Source organism: Aotus nancymaae, unplaced genomic scaffold (genome assembly GCF_030222135.1).
Source record: "Aotus nancymaae isolate 86718 unplaced genomic scaffold, 86718_ANA_hifiasm-v0.15.2.pri h1tg000057l, whole genome shotgun sequence".
Classification (NCBI taxonomy): domain Eukaryota; kingdom Metazoa; phylum Chordata; class Mammalia; order Primates; family Aotidae; genus Aotus; species Aotus nancymaae.
This window is the reverse complement of record NW_026988471.1, coordinates 10,408,546-10,430,152: the sequence shown is the minus strand read 5'-3', so window position 1 is coordinate 10,430,152 and position 21,607 is coordinate 10,408,546. Positions and strand designations below refer to the sequence as shown.

At 37.2% G+C, this 21,607-nt stretch overlaps 1 protein-coding gene across 1 annotated transcript in view; it reads left to right on the top strand.

The window, feature by feature from the left end:
- ROCK2 (Rho associated coiled-coil containing protein kinase 2) overlaps positions 1–21,607 on the top strand; it is a 151,440-nt gene that overhangs the window by 65,810 nt on the left and 64,023 nt on the right. The window contains exon 4 of the mRNA XM_012438823.3: positions 19,378–19,515. Within this exon, the coding sequence (XP_012294246.2) occupies positions 19,378–19,515 (138 nt within the window). The remainder of the gene's footprint in view (positions 1–19,377; positions 19,516–21,607) is intronic.

The window sequence follows — 21,607 nt, the reverse complement described above, 5'->3', positions numbered from 1 at the left end:
ATTTCATTAATCTGATGACCTGACCCAAGAGTTTATAACGTGTTTGTTTTGGCTTTAGCTCTTGGTTCTGTTACTTTATGCAGAGACTCTTTAAAATAAGGATAAGATTGCAAAGGAGAAGTTCAGGTGCTTCTTTCATAGCCTTTTAAAGTTGATTCATGTACAGTAAATAAATTAGTATGGCGGATATGTGTAGGCTGTTCCACATTTGGCACATCTTTATAAGTATGTTTTTCTAGTCATTTGAAGAAAGTTTTATAGTAGTTGGTGCAGATTTGTCCTTTCATGTGAAATACTTTTTCATTTCAAGTTAAAAATGCATTACCACAGAGGATCTACCAATTTCTACAGATAGAATTCTCATTGTAAAAGTAACTTTAGTATGTCATAGTGGGTATTCCATAGTATGGTGATGCACAGCATTATGATGTTTTGGTCAGATAGACTGCATATATGTCAGTGGTCCCAAAAGAGTATAATGGAGCTGAAAAATTCCTTTAACCTAGTGATGTCAGCTGTCTTAAGGTCATAGCCATCTTAATGCCATAGTCCCAATACATTACTCATGGAAATCAGTGGTGAAAAAAGAAACAAACCAAACAAACCACCAGTGACATATTTCTGAAAAGAGTGACACCTCCTCAAGAAGTAGCTCAGGCAGGTCCATCAGAAGAGGGTATTATTGCCTTAGGAAATGACAGCTCCATGAATGTTACTTCCCCTGGAAACCTTTTGGTGGGATGAGATGTAGAGGTGGAAAGCAGTGATATTTGTGATTCGGACCCTCTGTAGGCCTATGCTAGTGTGTGTGTGTGTTTTAGTTTTCAATAAAAAAGTTTTAAAAGTAAAAAAGATTTTAAAAAATCTGAAAATAGAAGAACCATAGGTGTGCACCACCATACATGGCTAGTTTTGAAAAAAATTTTTTTTGTAGAAACAGGGTCTCCCAGTTTTGCCCAGACTAGTCTCTAACTCTTGGCCTGAAGCAGTCCCCCTGAGTAATCCCCCTGCTTACTTGTTATTCCTAAAAAAACTGTTAAGTGACATTAAATTTTTCCCTGGTCACTGTTTTATTTAAAACTATAGAATTTAATATATAAAGAAATTCTCATTCTCAAAGGTCTAAATTGCTTAGAATTAGGTGGAAGAACATGTTAAAACCTCTGTTTATCATGTTTCTTTCTGCCTATTCTCATTTTCAAACGTAAAGGTAACCACCCTCTTTGTATTCTTTTACTGCTTGGTGATTTACAGACTTTTGGAGACTTGCAAAACTAGTGTTGAATTATTTTCAGTGGGTATTTACATTTTCTCCTAATCATTTTCATTCTAGGAAAGTTTAAAACTTCCCTATTGAGTTATGAAAATTTCCTTTGAAATTAAAAATTATTTTATGTATATGATGAATATGTTCACAGTAGAATAATGAGAAAATAAGCCAACATTATACTTTTAAAACTCACCTATAGTGTTAGAACTGAGAGATAACTACTCTTACTAACTTGATAGATTTCCAACTTTCTCATTTCTCAAGGTATATGTAATATATGTAAATCCTAACTATACATGCAAAGTTAAAGGATCATTATATACATTGTTTTGTAATTTGTGTTTTCTAAGGCAGTAATAAATGATAGCATACACTTTTTTTTAGCAGTTATAACATGCCAGGCAGACTTTTAAGCCATTTGTATAGTAACCAATCTTCACCACAGTTCTTTCAGATAAGTATTATTTCTATTAGCCTATTGTACAGATGGGAAAATTAAACTCAAGTTGTTAGGATAAATAACCTACCAAAGTTCACATAGCTGCTAAGTGATTGAAATGAGATTTGAATTTAGGCAGAGGATTCCAGAGTCTGTTCTCTTTGACATGTGGTCATAACCATCTTTCCATGTCAATAAATACAGACTTCACCTGTACTTTTATTGGGTGTGTAGTACTTCACCATCATCTCACTCAAACTCTTAGTAATATTCTGATCTCTTCATTTCTTGAAATGATTCTTTACAGCCTCTTCCTTTTAAGTTTCCCTCATGGTTCATTCTCTAATTGACTTCTAAATATTGCAGTTTCCAATGGCCAGGCTCTTTGTTTATTTTATTTGCATTCTTAAGGCAAGCTCATGAGTTCCTGTGACTTTAAAGACAGTTCATATAATAACAAGGCTCAAATTTGTAGTTACTGCACAGAACTTTGTAGTTTGCTCTCCAAGTCATATCCGCAGTGACTTATTTGACATCTCCCTGAAGATGTGTCATAGACCTCTAAAACGTGTGAAATTAGAATGTTTGATTCTCTTTGTTCTTCCTCCACAAATCTGTTCCTTCTCTTTCTGATGTTAGTAAATGACTCTTGCATTAACTTAGTTGTTCAAATCAAAAAATTAGGAGTCATCACTGATTACTCTTTTTTCTGTTCAACCCTTGTAGTTAATTTTTCAGTAAGCCCTGTTTCTGCTTTCATAATATTTCTCCAGTCCATCCACTTTCACTGTCATCACCTTCATCAGGACACTCCATCATTACCCAGTTATGTATGAACACCTGTTTTGCATTGTGTTTTTGACTTCTGCTAACAGTGTTTTACCATTGTTACTGTTGATCTTAGGTTGTGAAGCACTGATGGAGACAGTGTCAGGACTCCGCTTATTATATGTATAAATTCATACTATCCAAGCTCAATTAGACTGACATTACTATTTAGCAGACCATCTTCCCCCTGCTTGAAATATCCATGTGTTCTCATGTATTACTCCTATCCCCATTCCCAGTTTGAGTGTATTAGAATTAAGAGTGGAGCTTTTTTCTAGCATACATGTTTTGTTTTTATCTTTTTTATTTCCCCACCTCCTTTTATGGAGTTAGATAAAGAATGGGAATTCTGCATCTGATCTGACTAATATAAACTGCTGTCAAGTTGACCTTATGAAATATATTTATGTATAATCTCTGCTCTGTATTTAATGGATCTTTTTCCTACTGAATGAACTATGAAATCATCATGCTGGCCTTCTAGGCCATCTTTTAAGTTGTTTCCAATAAAAAAAAAATCTTTAACCCTTATCTTCCACTGAACTATTCATTGTAGCCAGACTGTTCATTTCAGAGCATGCTGGGGTTTTTTTTGGGTCTCTTTCTTCAATCATACAGTCTTACTGTGTGTCTCTCAATGTTCTTTTTAAGAAAACTTCTAATTCCTTTTACTCTTCCTTCTGCCTCTTATCTGAGTGTGATCTCTCCTCTGTATCCTTTAATTATTTTATTTATCATATTATGCTTTGTGCTATAGTTTATATACTTTTATTTCCTTTTTTTTAATGGTGAAAAGATATACATATATTTAGAATTAGCCAGCTGGACTCAGTTTAGATGATCCCAGTTTTGTTGGCAACATCCAGAGCATTGTAATCAGGAGCCAATTGAACATATGCCGCCTTCTCTCCATCAGGCTGAATCAGGGTGTTGACCTTGGCCACATCAGTGTCATAGAGCTTCTTCACAGCCTGTTTGATCTGGTGCTTGTTGGCTTTAACATCCACAGTGAACACAAGTGTGTTCTTCATGGCAGACTCAGTGGTCATTGGAAACTTGATGGTAGCATAGTGGTCAAGCTTGTTTCTCCTGGGGGTGCTCTTCCAAGGATATTTGGACTGCCTCTGGAGTCGCAGTGTCTTGGGCCACTAGAAGGTGGAGGACGTGCGGATCTTCGTGGCTGTGGACACCTTTCAACACTGCCTTCTTGGCCTTTAAAGCCTTTGCTTTGGCTTTGGGTTTAGGAGAGGCAGAAGCTTGCTTCTTTGATGGCTCCATCTTGCAAAAAGGCGTTTTTTTTTTTTTTTTTTTTTTTAATATTGTAAAACTTTGACGGCAGGAACTGTGTCTTTTAAGTACTTTTGGCATTTCCATAACGGATTCATAGCTGTTCTAAATAGTTCACTCGTATCTGGAGAGATGATCTTACTTAGTCAAGTTCACAGTTTTGGAGGAATATCTATAGAGCAGCCGGAAGAAAAAAGAGAACCCTCATTATAGACATTTGTCAGTTCAACCCAGACATTGGTAACTAATGTGTATCTGTGCACCAAGATCATATCTGGAGTTAGATTTTTCTTGTCTTTCAGTGTCCTGTATAGCACAGAACCTTGAATGTAGAAAGTTTTTATTGAAGTGAATTGACTGTGATCCTTCCTGATCACTGGACTTATTGCTTCCTGGGCATCCACTGGCCAGCTTTTAATTTAGTTTTAAACCAAGCTTTTAAAGTAGAACCAACCAGAAGGCAAAGATGTTGGGGACATGATTTTCCAGTGGTACTCATGTAAACTTAACTTTTTAATTCCTTTTTTGGAATAAAACAGGCTCTTCACTGTTTACAGGGTTATTTCTAAGTTGCAGAAATTATCTGTCTTTCAACGTTTTGGTAATTCCTATATCCTCCACTCGATCTTGGCTGCCACAATCAGAAAGTATGAGGACATTTTTTTCTTGTGTCTATGGTAGAAATAGTAACTGCTCCAGGTCTGTCAAGTAGATTGATTAGATCTTCTTATAAAAATAATATAACATAATATTTTTTATAATAAAAATATATTTGAAAACTTGAAGTGAGGTGTTTTGGTTAGAATGATTTTCAAAACTTTTTGTCCATAAGTGTTTGAGGAGGTCCATTTTAAGATTTTCTAAGTGTATTAGTCTGTTTTCACACTGCAAATAAAGACATACCCAAGACTGGGCAATAAACAAAGAGGGTTATTGGACTTACAGTTCCGCATAGCTGGGGAGGCTTCACAATCCTGCTGGAAGGCAAGGAGCAGCAAGTCAGGTCTTATGTGGATGGCAGCAGGCAAAAAGAGCTTGTGCAGGAAAACTCCCCCTTATAATAACCATTAGATCCTGTGAGACTTAATATCATGAGAACAGCACAGGAAAGACCTGCCCCCATAATTTGTTACCTCCCACCAGATACACATGGGAATTCAAGATGAGATTTAGTTGTAGACACAGCCAAACCATATCACCAAATATGTCTCTGGCTACATTTAGGAATGTCTCATCTACTTAATTTTTTTTTTAAGTTCTGCATGTTACCTTCAGGAAGTACAAATAAAAATAAGAATAAAAATTACCAAAGATTTTATTAGTCATGTTATTACCCTGTTAACTTTTGACATTTATCTATTTATTTTTTTATTTTTCTCATAATGGATAGCTGGTTGGTATTTTTGCACTCACCCACTTTTAAAATTAAAAACAAGGAATATAGCGATCTTTTGTATACAAATCGAAACACTGTAATAGGAGCAGTGTTTTTATCCTTTCGGTACTCATAGACTAGTGACGGGAAATTCATGTCATACTACATAACAGAATCAGCCAAATTGTGTTTGTCTGTGGTGGAGTCAGCTAACATTTTCATTGAGAATATTCTGTGTGCTGAACATTTATAGCCATTATCTCATTTTATCTGTGCAATAACTCTATAAGATTATTATATAAATGAAGCCACTGAAATTTAGAGATTAGGTAAATTGGCCACATAGTTCATAAACAACTAGGACTTTGCCCAGGTTTGTTGACATTTAAATCCATGCTTTTAAACAATGCTCTGTGTGGTGTGATAATGAATAGCCATTGTATCTGCCTGTTCATCTGTCTGTCCATATTGAATAAAGGAGAAGGAGTTGGAGAATAAAGGGAAATCTACAGAGATGCTGAGGAAAATAATAATAAAATAACTCAGAGACATCCTTAAAGGATGATCAGTGGAAATCAGCTTTGCTAAAGTAACAGCACTTTACTGTGGTACTTTGTAACATAACAGCTAATGAATTGTAAAGGTATGGTATAGATACTTGGCATAAATAAGATTATTGCCTCTTAATGTTTGCTCTGTAGAAAGTTACGTAAAAGACCACAAGCTGGTCGTTCCAGCTCTTGATTTACGAGCCAGGAACTGTCCTATCAAAGCAGTTTAAGTGAAATTCAGGCCTTATGAACTAGAACATGTAGCCAAAATATTCTAAAGTTTTGTAGATATCATACAGATATATGATTTTGTTGAATTAGTCAATTTAGAATTGTACCAACCACTAGGCAGTCTCACAAATGAAAGTGTTATCTTCCTAAAGTAACTTATGAAGTAGACATGTTCACAACTAATAGATTAGTTTAAGTGCTATAGAAACACACAGAGGGGAGCAGTTTTACATGAAGAATCACCGAAAGGGAAGTCAGTCAGCATTTTTCTCATATTCAGAAGTCATCTTATGCCTCTCTTGTATGATTTTTTTTTCATGGGAATGAATATCTTTTTCTTTCTAGGTTTGTTTTTCTGTTTAGTTATCTCCTGTGTAAATATTGCTAGTTTACATATTTAACTGTTTTCTAACAGCTGACAAATATTTTAACTTCTGTTGATATCTTTATAGCAGAAATTTAAAAACTGTTCTTGCCATGTTCTGAGTCAAGTGTAGGTAATAATATTATATAAATTAATTGGCTCTTAATGTTGCATGGGTTGGTTTCTCTAATGAAGTTAGGAAGCATTCAGAATTTGATTTGTTCTTAAAGTAAGTGAAGATTTGAAGAGTGATGTAAATATATACAGAAGAAGGACTATATTAGCAACTCCTTTTTTTTTTAAAGAGTTTTGCTCTATTAACCCAGGCTGGAGTGCAATGGTGTGATCTCAGCTGACGGCAACCTCCACGTCCCAGGTTCAAGCAATTCTCCTGCCTCAGACTCCTGAGTAGCTGGAATCACAGGTGCCTGCCACCACACCCTGCTAATTTTTGTATTTTTTTCTTATTGCATTTTAGGTTTTGGGATACATGTGAAGAACATGCAGGATTGTTGCATAGGTACACACACGGCAGTGTGATTTGCTGCCTTCCTCCCCTTCACCCGTATCTGACATTTCTCCCCATGCTATCTCTCCCCAACTCTCCACCGCCTGCTGTCTCTCCCCTATTTCCTCCTGACAGACCCCAGTGTGTGATGCTCCCCTCCCTGTGTCCATGTGTTCTCATTGTTCAACACCCGCCTGTGAGTGAGAACATGCGGTGTTTGATTTTCTGTTCTTGTGTCAGTTTGCTGAGAATGATGGTTTCCAGGTTCATTCATGTCCCTACAAAGGACACGAACTCATCATTTTTGATGGCTGCATAATATTCCATGGTGTATATGTGCCACATTTTCCCTGTCCAGTCTATCATCGATGGGCATTTGGGTTGGTTCCAGGTCTTTGCTATTGTAAACAGTGCTGCAATGAACATTCGTGTGCATGTGTCCTTATAGTAGAACGATTTATAATCCTTTGGATATATACCCAGTAATGGGATTGCTGGGTCAAATGGAATTTCTATTTCTAGGTCCTTGAGGAATCGCCACACTGTCTTCCACAATGGTTGAACTAATTTACACTCCCACCAACAGTGTAAAAGTGTTCCTATTTCTCCACATCCTCTCCAGCATCTGCTGTCTCCAGATTTTTTAATGATCGCCATTCTAACTGGCGTGAGATGGTATCTCACGCCAATGTAGTTTTGATTTGCATTTCTCTAATGACCAGTGATGATGAGCATTTTTTCATATGTTTGTTGGCCTCATGTATGTCTTCTTTTGTAAAGTGTCTGTTCATATCCTTGGCCCACTTTTGAATGGGCTTGTTTGTTTTTTTCTTGTAAATCTGTTTTAGTTCTTTGTAAATTCTGGATATCAGCCCTTTGTCAGATGGGTAGACCGCAAAAATTTTTTCCCATTCTGTTGGTTGCCGATTCACTCTAATGACTGTTTCTTTTGCTGTGCAGAAGCTGTGGAGTTTGATTAGGTCCCATTTGTCTATTTTGGCTTTTGTTGCCAATGCTTTTGGTGTTTTGGTCATGAAGTCCTTGCCTACGCCTATGTCCTGAATGGTTTTGCCTAGATTTTCTTCTAGGGTTTTTATGATGTTAGGTCTTATGTTTAAGTCTTTAATCCATCTGGAGTTAATTTTAGTGTAGGGTGTCAGGAAGGGGTCCAGTTTCTGCTTTCTGCACATGGCTAGCCAGTTTTCCCAACAGCATTTATTCAACAGGGTATCCTTTCTCCTTGCTTGTTTTTGTCAGGTTTGTCAAAGATCAGATGGTTGTAGATATGTTGTGTTGCTTCTGAGGCCTCTGTTCTGTTCCATTGGTCTATATCTCTTGTTTTGGTACCAGTACCATGCTGTTTTGATTACTGTAGCCTTGTAGTATAGTTTGAAGTCTGGTAGTGTGATGCCTTCCGCTTTGTTCTTTTTGCTTAGAATTGACTAGGCTATGCAGGCTCTCTTTTGGTTCCATATGAAGTTTAAGGTGTTTTTTTCCAGTTCTGTGAAGAAGGTCATTGGTAGCTTGATGGGGATAGCTTTGAATCTGTAAATTACTTTGGGCAGTATGGCCATTTTCACGATATTGATTCTTCCTAAACATGAACATGGAATGTTTCTCCATCTGTTTGTGTTCTCTCTTATTTCGTAGAGCAGTGGCTTGTAGTTCTCCTTGAAGAGGTCCTTTACAAAGTTCCTTGTTAGTTGCATTCCTAGGTATTTTATTCTCTTTGTAGCAATTGTGAATGGCTATTCGTTCTTGATGTGGCTCTCTTTAAGTCTGTTATTGGTGTATAGGAATGCTTGTGATTTTTGCACATTGATTTTGTACCCTGAGACTTTGCTGAAGTTGCTTATCAGTTCCAGGAGATTTTGGGCTGAGACCATGGGGTCTTCTAGATCTACAATCATGTCGTCTGCAAATAGAGACAATTTGACTTCCTCCTTTCCCACTTGAATACCCTTTGTTTCTTTTTCTTGCCTGATTGCTCTGGCTAATTTTTGTATTTTTTTAGTAGAGACAGGATTTTGCCATGTTGGCCAGGGTGGTCTCGAACTACTGACCTCAGATGATCTGCCCACCTCGGCCTCTCAAAGTGCTGGGATTACAGGCAGGAGCCACTGCGCCTGGCCTAAGCAACGTCTTTTTAACACTGTTGACGTATTTTAAACTATATTTAACAACATTGCTGGAATGACTGTTTGAGATAATCTGCTAATTGAATACAAATCAATTGAAAATCTGGTCTGTCTTCTGCAGGAAAGTTTTCTAGTTTCAAGTCTAGGATAATTCTTTTCTTAATTTCCTACTCTCTACCTGCGTTTTCATATTACTTTCCTGTACATTTATTTTCAGTATTCTATAGATTTTATAACACTATACAAATCAAAGGAATTGTTACTCCAGCTTGGTCATTTAATATAGAAGATGGATATAAACCGTGATTCTTGTCATCACTAATTTGACTGTTTGCATTTAGGATTCTTGCCATACACAGTTACAGTATATCACAATCCTTCAAATTTCAAAATATTTTTTCACAAGAAAAATATGTTTTATTTAAAGATAAATTAATCTAAAAGTAGTGCCAAATAGGACTGCTTATTAATATACATTTATGTATCACTAAGAATAATTACTAATTAATACTTTTACACATTTAAAAAATATATAAACACCGTTAGCTACATAAATTTATTTAGTACTAACAACAACCTTCTGATAGGTATTATGATACTAGCTTTATAGATTGCAAAACTGAGTCTCAGAGAAGTCAAATGACTTGTCCAAGGATAAAGAATTAAGTGGCAGAGCAGGAACTGGAACCCATATTTGGATGATTTTGAATCTAGAAGTATTTTAATTACTTATATTTAATCAATAACTTCTAAAATGCTTATGAATGTTTTATTTTGGCTTAAACATTTGTCTCGAAATTCTATTTACAATATATGATATGTAAACACTGATTTGTATGAGTTAATGCAAAGATAACTTCAGTCTGGTCTTTACCCTAATGATCACCAACTAGAGAAAAGTTATCCATATAAATGAGGCTCTATAACAGCTTTTCCCAAAGTGTGATGCATGCTAGTATAGGTATCAAAGGAGTATTTATTATTTTAATGTATTTCCCAGCCTAAAAAGCCACCACCCCTCAGATCAGCCAACAACTGGTTGAAGATCCTACATTAGTGAAGCCTAAATCTCCCTTAAAAGCTCTAACTTTCTTCTCCCCTGTCCTCACTTCTCTTGAAGCTGCCTTTGTCTAGCTCCTTCCCCTCTGGGCACATGCAGTCCCCTCATAATTTTCTCTAGTCTGTCACTCTTGCCTTTCCTAGATTTGACTCTTCATACTTCTTCAGTAATCCAACCCTTCCTCCTGGGCTCTCTCTCCCTTTTTAGTTTTTCTTCATCTTCTTCTTCTTTTTTTAATCCCTTTCCAAAATCCACACATCAAACACCAATATCCTTTTTACCCCTTGGGTTCTTCATAACACTGTCATATCTACCTTAGCCCTGCCTTCCTAGTCTTGTCCCACTTCCCATCCCATCGCAGTTCCTCCTCCACTCAACCCACCCTAACCCCTTAACCTGTGACTAACAGAGATAACCTGCTCTTAACAAAATCTGTGGTATGAAGTGTCTTTCTCACCAAACCAAAGTCTAACTGGTTCCAGGGTTGGGAGGTCTTGTTTTTTTCCTCTTGGCTGTTTCATAACTGAACTCCATAGGCTCTCTCTATACTTGTCACTGTTTTCTGCGTTTTTGTGCTTATTTGCTATTGCTGAGCTTACATTTTGAAGTTTTGGTGATCCAAACTGTTCTGGGGTTCAGGAATAACATGGGGAACATTTTAAAAAATAATTAAGAGCAGTTGACAAAGCCTCTTGCTTTAAAAGGAAATTTTGGCCTACAAAGAACCACTGTTAAATCAGATTGGACAGGAGGTGCAGGTAGTAAGGGTATAGATAAAACTTCTAATCCTGAAGTTTGGGAAATACTGCTCTGGAGTATTTGGAATTCAAATTTATTCATTCAGTTAGTCACTTATTGATTAATGCATTCATCATGTGGTCGTTCAGTCAATCACAAATACTTATATTAAGCATCTCCTCTGTACCAAGCACTGGGCTAGCTATAGGATATGCAGTAGTAGTGACAAAAATTCAGAGTTCCAGCCCTCATTAAGTTTCCTGTGTAAGGGAAGGGAGATTCCATTTGCTTTCATGAAAAGCAGACTTTTTGTTTCTTAAAAAAAAAACGATGTTCTTAAACAGATTTTAAATACATAACTGAAGTGACAGAAATGTACTCTCTGTAAATTGATAACATCTAGTAGATGTGTTTCCACTTGGAATTTCCATTATGAGAAATAAATGTACCAAACCTAGTGTCAGAAATTACTGTGGACCAGGTTAGAAAAACAAACACTTTTCACTTGAAAATATATCACTCCATTATTTAGTATTATAAAATGAAGAAAAATCATGATTACTGCTCTTGTTAGTAAATGAAAGTGTATTTGCTTTTACAAAAGTTGGTTTGATTTTGTATCTCCTGAAGTACCTATCTCCTGAGATACTGGCTGAGCTTTAAGGACAGACAACTTTCAACACTGGATCTTCCCACAGGCCACCATCTCTAATGACTGGAGTCACCAGTTCCAGATTCACTTTTCTATATCTGTAGAGGTGATTCTGGTATTCCTGGAATGATCCAAGAATATCCTTTAAGGGCCCTTCATAAAACTCATCTCTTCCAAACAGCAGCAGCAACTCAAACTCACAGCAAGGCTACTCAAAACATGTATGTGCTCACATTCATCTGGGAGTGATCCACTGGCTGTTGTAAAACAAAAAAGTGCATTCTGAAGAACCTGAAACTGTGGCAAAGGAACCCGCCATCTTCCATCATAATCTTCAACCACTTGACAGAAGTGTCCGCAGTAATCTCGACTGCTGAACCGGCCACTGCCGCCGCCTACGGCTGTAAGCCCCACAGGGACCTGTGGGGGGACTCCACAATGGCCACGAGCTCTTTTCCGAGGCATTCAGCCTCTTGGTCACTTTCTTCCTCTGCCGTGAGGCTCTCGCTGCCTAGTGCTTACCAGCCCCTGTGCTGCGGCCACTGCTGTAGCTGCCTAGACTAACTTCCCAAATTTCAAAATATTTTAAAATGAGAAATGATATAATCTATTAATAGAATCTTTGTAATTATAATTTGCTTAGGCAGATTTCATTTTGGACTGTATTTTCTTTATATCCATACTGATTTTTGTTTGTTCTATCGGATACTGAGATGCTGTAGCCTACTATCCCTGCATTCAAAATTTTAGTTGGGGTGACCTCGGAGCATAATTCAACCTCTGTACAACCTAAACTAAGGCCATGGGGTATTAACATTTCCAACTGAAGCTACAGATTTGTCTTTTTCTTTCTTAGTTCTGTTAGTTTTTGTGTTACTAATTTTCAAGCTAATTTATTAAAAATGGATACATAATTAGAATTGTTATGCCTCTGTAATGAATTACCCCTTTTATCTGAATTACCTTCTTTATCTCTTATAAATACTCTTTGCCTTGAAGTCTACTTTATTATTTATATGCCAACTTTCTTATCCTTGTTATTTGCATGGTATATCTTTCTCTATTTGTTTTCATCTCATTGGTCTCATAATTAAACTATATAACTGTTATGTATATATTCATATATAGTATATATAATATGTATATTAGATTCATGTATTAGTCCGTTCTCACATTGCTATAAAGAACTACCTGAAAGACTGGATAATTCATAAAAGAGGTTTAATTGACTCACAGTTCTGCAGGCTGTACAGGAAACGTGGCTGGGGAGGCCTCAGGAAACTTACAATCATAGCAGAAGGCAAAAGGGAAGCAAGCACGTCTTACGTGACCAGAGAAGAAGAAAGATAACAAAGAAAGAGATGCCACACATTTTTAACACCAGATCTCATGAGAACTCACTATCAGGAGAACATCAAGGGGGAAGTCCCTCCCCATGATCCAGTCACCTCCCACTAGGCCCTTCCTCTAACACTGGGGATTACAGTGTGACCTGAAATTTGGGTGGCGACACAAATCCAAGCTGTATCAATATATAATCATTATATATATGAACTATAATTGCTTTTTAATCAGTTTTTATAATTTCTGTTAATTGGAGTATTTAATCCATATATAATTACCCATATTTTAGACTGTTTAAAATGGTATTGAAAAATGGGATTTCAGTACCATTTTAAACAGTCTAAAATGTGGGTAATTATAAATGGATTACTCCAATTAACAGAAAATATAAATACTGATTAAAACAAACAGTTTTTTTTTTTTTTTGAGACGGAGTTTCGCTCTTGTTACCCAGGCTGGAGTGCAATGGCGTGATCTCAGCTTACCGCAACCTCCGTCTCCTGGGTTCAAGCAGTTCTCCTGCCTCAGCCTCCCGAGTAGCTGGGACTACAGGCGTTCGCCACCATGCCCAGCTAATTTTTGTATTTTTGAGTAGAAACGGGGTTTCACCATGTTGACCAGGATGGTCTCGATCTCTTGACCTCGTGATCCACCCGTCTCGGCCTCCCAAAGTGCTAGGATTACAGGCGTGAGCCACCGTGCCCGGCCAGACAGTTTTCATTTTCATTTATTCATTTTGTCTTTATGAGATTGATTAAAAATGATTAAAACAGAAACAGTCTCTTCATTTTCATTTATTCATTTTGTTTTTATTTATCAGATTGATTTGTGTTCAAATTCACTGACTTCCTTATACTTCCCTTGTTTTTTTTTGGAGATGGAGTCTTGCTCTCTCACCCAGGCTGGAGTGCATGGAGTGCAGTGACACCATCTCAGCTCACTGCAACCTCTGCCTCCCAGGTTCAAGCAATTTTTCCTGCCTCAGCCTCCTGAGGAGCTGGGATACAGGTGCATGCCACCACTCCCAGCTAATTTTTGCATTTTTAGTAGAGATGGAGTTTCACCATGTTGACCAGGCTGGTCTCAAACTCCTGACCTCTAGTGATCTGCCTGCTTTGGCCTCCCAAAGTGCTGAGATCTACAGGCGTGAGCCACTGTACCTGGCCTAGTTTCCATTTTTCTGTTGATAACTTACTTTTATTCCCTCATTAAGACTGTATTTTCTTTTTTTTCTTCAATATATTTTCCCTTAGTTCTTTGAACATATTTATAAGAGCTATTTTAAAGTATTTATCAGTTGAATCTGACATCTTTTGGGGCCATTTTCTATTGACTGCTTTTTTCTTGATGATGAGTCACATTTTCCTTTTTGACTAGTAATTTTTAAATTATGTACTGTACCTTGTGGACGTATAGTGAAGACTGGATTTTTGTGATTTTTCTTTGAATACTATTGATTTTTAATCTGATAGGCTGTCCAGTTACTTGCTGTTCATCCTTAACTTGTGTAGGGTTAGTTTTACACTTTGTAACCATAGTTGTGTGGAAAGATCAAGATGTTTCCCAAGTTCTTTTAAATTTGTAGGAGGCAACCTCCAAACTGTGTTTCCCTTTGGATCTTTTAGGGTTTAATGTCAGGTTTTTTAAGGTTAGTGCTAGAGTAGGTCTTACTAGAGCCTGGTTCTTTCTGATAAGATGTGTCAGCTGAATGTCACAAATTAGCAAGGTTTCTCTACCCTTTTTTTTTTTAAGAGACACAGTCTGACTGTGTTGCCCAGGCTGTCTCCAACTCTTCGGCTCAAGCAATCCTTCTGCCTCAGCTTCCCAAAGTGCTGGGATTACAGGCATGAGCCACCACGCCTGGCCTACTCTACTTTTACTTGTCTTGAAATCCTTTATTCTTCCAATGCCACTTAACCTCTAGTGTTTCTGTTTTACTATAATCCCAAAACAGTTGCTCTCTAGTAAATCTGAGCTACTTTCTCTCTGGGTAGCCCAGCCTTTAGCCAAGTACACGCATGTGACTTCTAGGGATCTCTCTCTCCTTACTTTCCAGTTGCCTGCCCAGAATAATTTAGCTGCTTTGTTTGTCTTAAACTCTAATCTCCGCCTCCTCAACTCAGCAGAACCATGCAATCACATGCTGTACACTGGTTGCAATACTGACTTTTGTCAGCGTTTCTGGGCAATTACGGTGTTGACTTGGTGAGTTTCTCTTCTCTTGGGATTTATAGTCTTGTGTTTATTTTATGAAACCTGAATATAGTTGCCTCATGTGTTTTGTCACTTTTGATGGTTGTTTATAATGGGAGGGCTAACTAGTACCAGTTACTTCGTCATAGCCAGAAGTGCATGAATCTGAGTGATAAATATGCAAATTTATTGTGTCATCCTAGGACTTACCTGTATTTTCCATTGGTGACTTGTTCAAATTCACTCCCCAAATAAAATTTTGTACCTAGGTTTTATTGGAGGGGGAACAAAACTTTGTGTGTATCAGAAGAGGCATAGCATTTTATGATTTTGTAAAATTTTATTGCATTGTATAGAGTATCTCATAAGTGATTCTTCTCTGTTTCCTGTGGGGAAGACCCAAGCATATCTTTGGTTTACTTTTTTGTCATCAATATACGTATTGACTCTACATGTGGATAGTGTTTGACAAAAGATAACTATAAATATTACCTGCTAAATGTTTTTTAAAACTGGAATTTATGGTGTGACCAGAAGTAAAATAAATTTTTGCAGATATTTAGTCATTAAATATTTAGTGAGTGCCTGTTTTATTGCCATTGCTGGCATTGTACTTGGCACTAGGGATATAATGGAGAACAAAATAGGCGTGCATAATCCCCATCCTTGTTGAATTTACATTCCACTATGGGAGACAAGCAATAAATACAAAGAAACAACATCAAAAATAACAAATTATGGCATCTGCCAGGAATAAAACAAATAGGGCTCTAAGGTTGAGAACAGTGAGTTCCTGCTGTAGTTAGGGTGGTCAGAGAAGCTTCTTTGAGGAGTTTTATATTTAAACTGAATGGATAAGGAAGTAGTGTCCTTGTGGGAGAGGGGAATTAGGTACTATGATGAGTTTTTAAATACCTTTACAATATCCAGAAAGATCCTGAGTAAAGTTTCGTTATATTAGAGGAACTGAGAGAAGATAAGTGTGTCTGAAGTTTGAACAAGGGGAAGAAAATGAGAAGATTTAAGTTGGCAAGATGGACGTAGGCTAGATCATTTAGGACCCTGTAGACAATAGTCAGGAGCTTGATATCTTATCATCATCTTTTCTTCCAACCCTTAGTAGGGTAACAATATAATTTGTTGTACAAAAACTGGCATACTTCTTCGTAAAAAGGAGCACCAGCTGGAAAATAGCATAGATTCTGCCTGCAGATTACCTTTAAATCTTTTTTTTTTTTAATATACTTTTATTTCTGGGATACATGTGCAGAACATGCACATTGGTTACATAGGTATACATGTGCCATGGTGATTTGCTGTACCCATCAACCTGTCATCTACATTAGGTATTTCTTCTAATGCTAACCCTCCCCTAGGCCCTCACCCACCGACAGGCCCTGGTGTGAGACGTTCCCCTCCCTGTGTCCATGTGTTCTCATTGTTCAACTCCCACTTACAAGTGAGAACCTGCAGTGTTTGGTTTTCTGTTTCCTGTGTTAGTTTGCTGAGAATGTTGGTTTCCAGCTTATCCATGTCCCTGCAAAGGACATGAATTCAACCTTTTTTATGGCTGCATCGTATTTTATGGTATATATATGCCACATTTTCTTTATCCAGTCTATCATTAATGGGCATTTGGGTTCATTCCAAGTCTTTGCTATTGTGAACAGTGCTGCAATAAACATACGTGTGCATGTGTCTTTATAGTAGAATGGTATATAATCCTTTGGTTGTATACCCAGTAATGAGATTACTAGGTCTAATGTTATTTCTGGTTCTATATCCTTGAGGAATCGCCACACTGTCTTCCACAATGGTTGAATTAATTTACACTCCCTCCAACAATGTAAAAGCATTCTTGTTTCTCCACATCCTCTCCAACATCTATTGTTTCCTGACTTTTTAATGATCACCATTCTAACTGGCCTGAGATGTTATCTCATTGTGGCTTTGATTTGCATTTCTCTATTGACCGATGATGATGAGCTTTTTCTCATATGTTTGTTGGCCACAAAAGTGTCTTCTTTTGAGAAGTGTCTGTTCATATCCTTCACTCACTTTTTGATGGGGTTGTTTTTTTCTTGTACATTTGTTTAAGATCCTTGTAGATTCTGGATATGAGCCCTTTCTCAGATAGATAGATTGCAAAATTTTTCTCCCATTCCCTAGGTTGCTTGTTCACTCTGATGCTAGTTTCTTGTGCTGTGCAGAAGCTCTTTAGTTTAATTAGATCCCATTTGTCAATTTTGGCTTTTGTTGCCATTGCTTTTGGTGTTGTAGTTATGAAGTCTTTACCCATGCCTATGTCCTGAATGGTATTGCCTAGGTTTTCTTCTAGTATTTTTATGGTTTTGGGTCTTAGGTTTAAGAGTTTAATCCATCTTGAGTTAATTCTGCTTATTATCTATATAGCCCTCAGGCAGTTTAATGTCTCCCTGTCTCAGATTTCCCATTTGTAATATGGGGAAATAATACCTCACAGAGAATGAGGATTAAGTAAGATAATACGTGTATTAAAACACGCAGTGCCTGCCACATGCTGAGTACACTTACTCAGTAAATCTGTTCTTTCAGCAAATATTTATTGAAAGGTTATATGTGCCAGACATTATACTAGGCAACAGGGATTAAACAGTGAACCAGACACAGAAATGCTTGCCTTCATTGGGTTTATATTCTAGTGCTAAGGTGATAAATACATTAAAAATAGGATGTAAGATGTTAATAAGTGCAATGGAGCAAAAGCATAGCACAGAGAATGGAATATGGAATATGCTGGCAGCAGAAGGGGACAGTGAGCTGAAAGTTTAGGTAGATTGATCAGAGTAGACCTCATTGAGAAGGCAGGATTTGAACAGGGATTTAAGGAAAAGAAGGACTGAGCCAGCTACAGAAGGTGATTCCAGGCAGAGAGAACGCGCACAGATGATATGGGAAGCTGTAAGGGGGTTTTAAGCAGAGGAGTGACAAGAAATGGTTTATGTTCTAGATGGATGACTAGGCTATGGATAGCAGAGAGTGACGGCAGGGAAACAAGTTGGTAATTGAAATAAAAGATGTTGAACTAGGGTGGTATCAGTGGAGTTAGTTAGAAATGGTTGGATTCTGAAACAACTTGAAAGTAGAACTGACAAGATTTGCTGATAAATTTGATAAGCTGTTTGAGAGAAAAAGAGGTGCCAAAGGTTTTTTTTTTTAGCTAAAGCAACTAGAAGGATGAGGCTGTCATTTACTGAAATGGGGAAGAACTGTAGGAGGAATAAATTCAGGGGTGAAGATTAAGAGTTTCATTTTTAGGCATCCTGCTAGACACCCAAGTATAAGGGTTAGCAGTTGTTACTTATTACTTATCCAATAAATGTTAACTGTTATAATCCTTCATTAAATATTTATTGGCTCTGTGGTGGACAGTTTTCTGTGTTCTTGAAATTAAAAGGATGGTCAAAAATAGACAATCTTCTTGCCCTTATGGAATTTGCAGTCTAATTGGAAACATAGGAATTGATCAGATGACCTCATCGTTGGTAGTATTTTTTGTCCTTAAAAAAAACCTTTTAAGTAGGGTACCTAAAGAGAAATAAGAGTGACTTAAAATCATAGGTATTCCTTGATATCTAAATTTATTGGGTTCTTATGGGCAGATATTGAGGGATATGTGTACATTGATGTTTCAAACTACTTACATAAATGTTTTTCTTCAGTAGACATATCTTGTAAGTTTCTTATTTAACAACACCTCATTCTTAAAATTGGTTAGCTTAATTAACATGAGAGAATGAAGCTTCATGAATTTAGCTTCATTTAGTTGAAATGAAGCTCCTCTGCTTAAAACCCCCTAGCAAGTTCCCATATCATCTTTGCATGTTCCCTCTTCCTGGAATCACCTCCTGTAGCTGGCTCAGTCCTTCTTTTCCTTAAATCCCTGTTCAAATCCTGCCTTCTCAATGAGGTCTACTCTGATCAATCTACCTAAACTTTCAGCTCACCGTCCCCTACGACTGCCAGCATATTCCATATTCCATTCTCTGTGCTATGCTTTTGCTCCATCTCACTTATTACTATCTTACATACTGTTTTTAACATTTATCACCTACTTCTCAGCACTAGAATATAAACCCAACGAAGGCAAGGATTTCTGTGTTTGATTCACTGTTTAATCCCCATTGCCTACTGTAAGTCTGGCACATATAACCTTTCAATAAATATTTGCTAAAAGAACAGATTTGCTCAGTATTAAATGTTCTCCTTTGTTTCTTTCATTAAAAATGTTTTGCTTTTACTTTTTATCAGCTAAGGATCATTTTTATAACTGAAGTCTTTAATAACATTATAGTATGATCTGTTTACCTTTCTCTCATAAAATGAAAGTACTAATTTTTGTATTTCAAAAAATCAACAGGTTCGTCATAAGGCATCACAGAAAGTTTATGCTATGAAGCTTCTTAGTAAGTTTGAAATGATAAAAAGATCAGATTCTGCCTTTTTTTGGGAAGAAAGAGATATTATGGCGTTTGCCAACAGCCCCTGGGTGGTTCAGGTAAGCATACTAACTTTTATAAGTTTATTTCCTTTTTTAAATGAGTGCTTTATTATTTATGAGTTGATTTTTGTGTCAAGTCTTATGCTTCATTTACATAGTAACAGTGAAGTTATTTTTATGCAATCTTATTCAAAACATTTGTTTAATGTTCCTAAACAGTATGTCCACGTAGATACGACATGTAATACTTAAATTGGTGTATGGAAGCAAGTATTACTTGCAACTTTTTCTTCTTAATTCTTTTATAAAGAATTAGCTTGAATACCAATATGCCATTATTTCATACCCACTTATTCTTGTGATTTACATAGTAGGAACATAGTAAATTCATTGAATCAACTGGAAGGATATATACATATTAATATTAGAAGTTCATGTGGCCAGGTGCAGTGGCTCACACCTGTAATCCCAGCACTTTGGGAGGCTGAGGCAGGTGGATCACGAGGTCATGAGGTCAGGAGATTGAGATCATCTTGGCTAACATGTGAAAACCTGTCTCTACTAAAAATGCAAAAGATTAGCTGGCCTGGTGGTATGCACCTGTATTCCCAGCTACTTGGGAGACTGAGGCAGGAGAATCGCTTGAACCCAGGAGACAGAGGTTGCAGTGAGCTGAGATCGCACTATTGTACTCCAGCCTGGGCAACAGAGTGAGACTCCATCTCAAAAAAAAAAAGAAGAGATTGTACCTAAGTTTGCCTTTTACTTGACTGTGGGTTAAGGAATTTGTGGTTCTGATTTGCGTTCATTCTTTTTTGTTTTGAGATGAAGAATCGCTCTATTGCCCAGGCTAGAGTGTAGTGTGACAATCTCTGCTCACTGTATTCTCCCCTTCCCAGGTTCAAGCAGTTCTCCTGCCTCAGTTTCCTGAATAGCTGGGACTACAGGTGCCTGCCACCACTCCTGGCTAATTTTTTCATTTTTAGTAGATGGGGTTTTGCCATGTTGGCGGTGCTCGTCTCAAACTCCTGACTTCAAGTGAGCCGCCTGCCTCATCCTCCCAAAGTTTTGGGATTACAGACATGAACCACCGCACCTGGCCTTTGACTTCTTTCCTATTATATTTCTCACCAGCTTCTCTGAAATTTTTTTTTTATACTAGTAACTAAGTCTGCAAATGTCTTTGAACAAGTGTCATGAGTAAGATATGTATATGCCAGTTCTTGTTCAGAATGCTTAAATGATCTGGGAGTTTGATACCTTGCTTGTGGAAGGCAGTTCAGGCCCCCCTGACCCCTCCAAAAAAAACCCACTTTTGACCATGTTATTTAGAAGCTCATTACTGTTGTTGCTTTTTTATAAGGTTGATCCTCATTCCTGCTCTCTTCCCACCTTTTTAAAAATTATAGGCAGTGAATAGAAATTCTGATATGTACAGTGAAACTAAAACTTTTAAGATAGATTCTATACTATGATAATTTTTCTTTTTCCTTGAGACGGAGTTGCCCTCTGTCACCCCGGCTGGAGTGCAGTGGCATGATCTTGGCTCATTGCAACCTCCGCCTCCTGGATTCAAGTGATTCTCTTGCCTCAACCTCCTGAGTAGCTGGTATTACAGGCGCTCACCACCATTCCTGGCTAATTTTTGTATTTTTAGTAGAGAGATAGGGTCTCACCATGTTGACCAGGCTGGTCTCAAACTCTTGACCTCAAGTGATCTGCCTGCCTTGGCCTCCCAAAGTGCTGGGATTACAGGCATGAGCCACCATACCTGGTCTGTATACCATGATAATTTATCTGATTAAAGAATAATTGCAATAAAGTATTTGTTTCCTTTTTAGCTTTAAATGGCTTTCATAGTAGTAGATTGCCATTTCTAGTTATTTCCTAGATCGATAGTCTTTGGTCTTTAATTCTGCCCTGCGAACCTTTATAAAGTGTTAATTGAGATAGAAGAAAATCTGCTGATTATTAAGGTAATTGGGATAATGGATCTGAGGAAGCAAACCAATAGTGAAACATAGTACAATTGAAAAAGTAAATCCGATTATAATTGTGGCCTTTATATGTTTATCTCTCTTGGTAAAGAACAACATTCCATGCACCGTTATATTTATGTGTGTAAAATGTTTGACTTTTTGGGAAAACT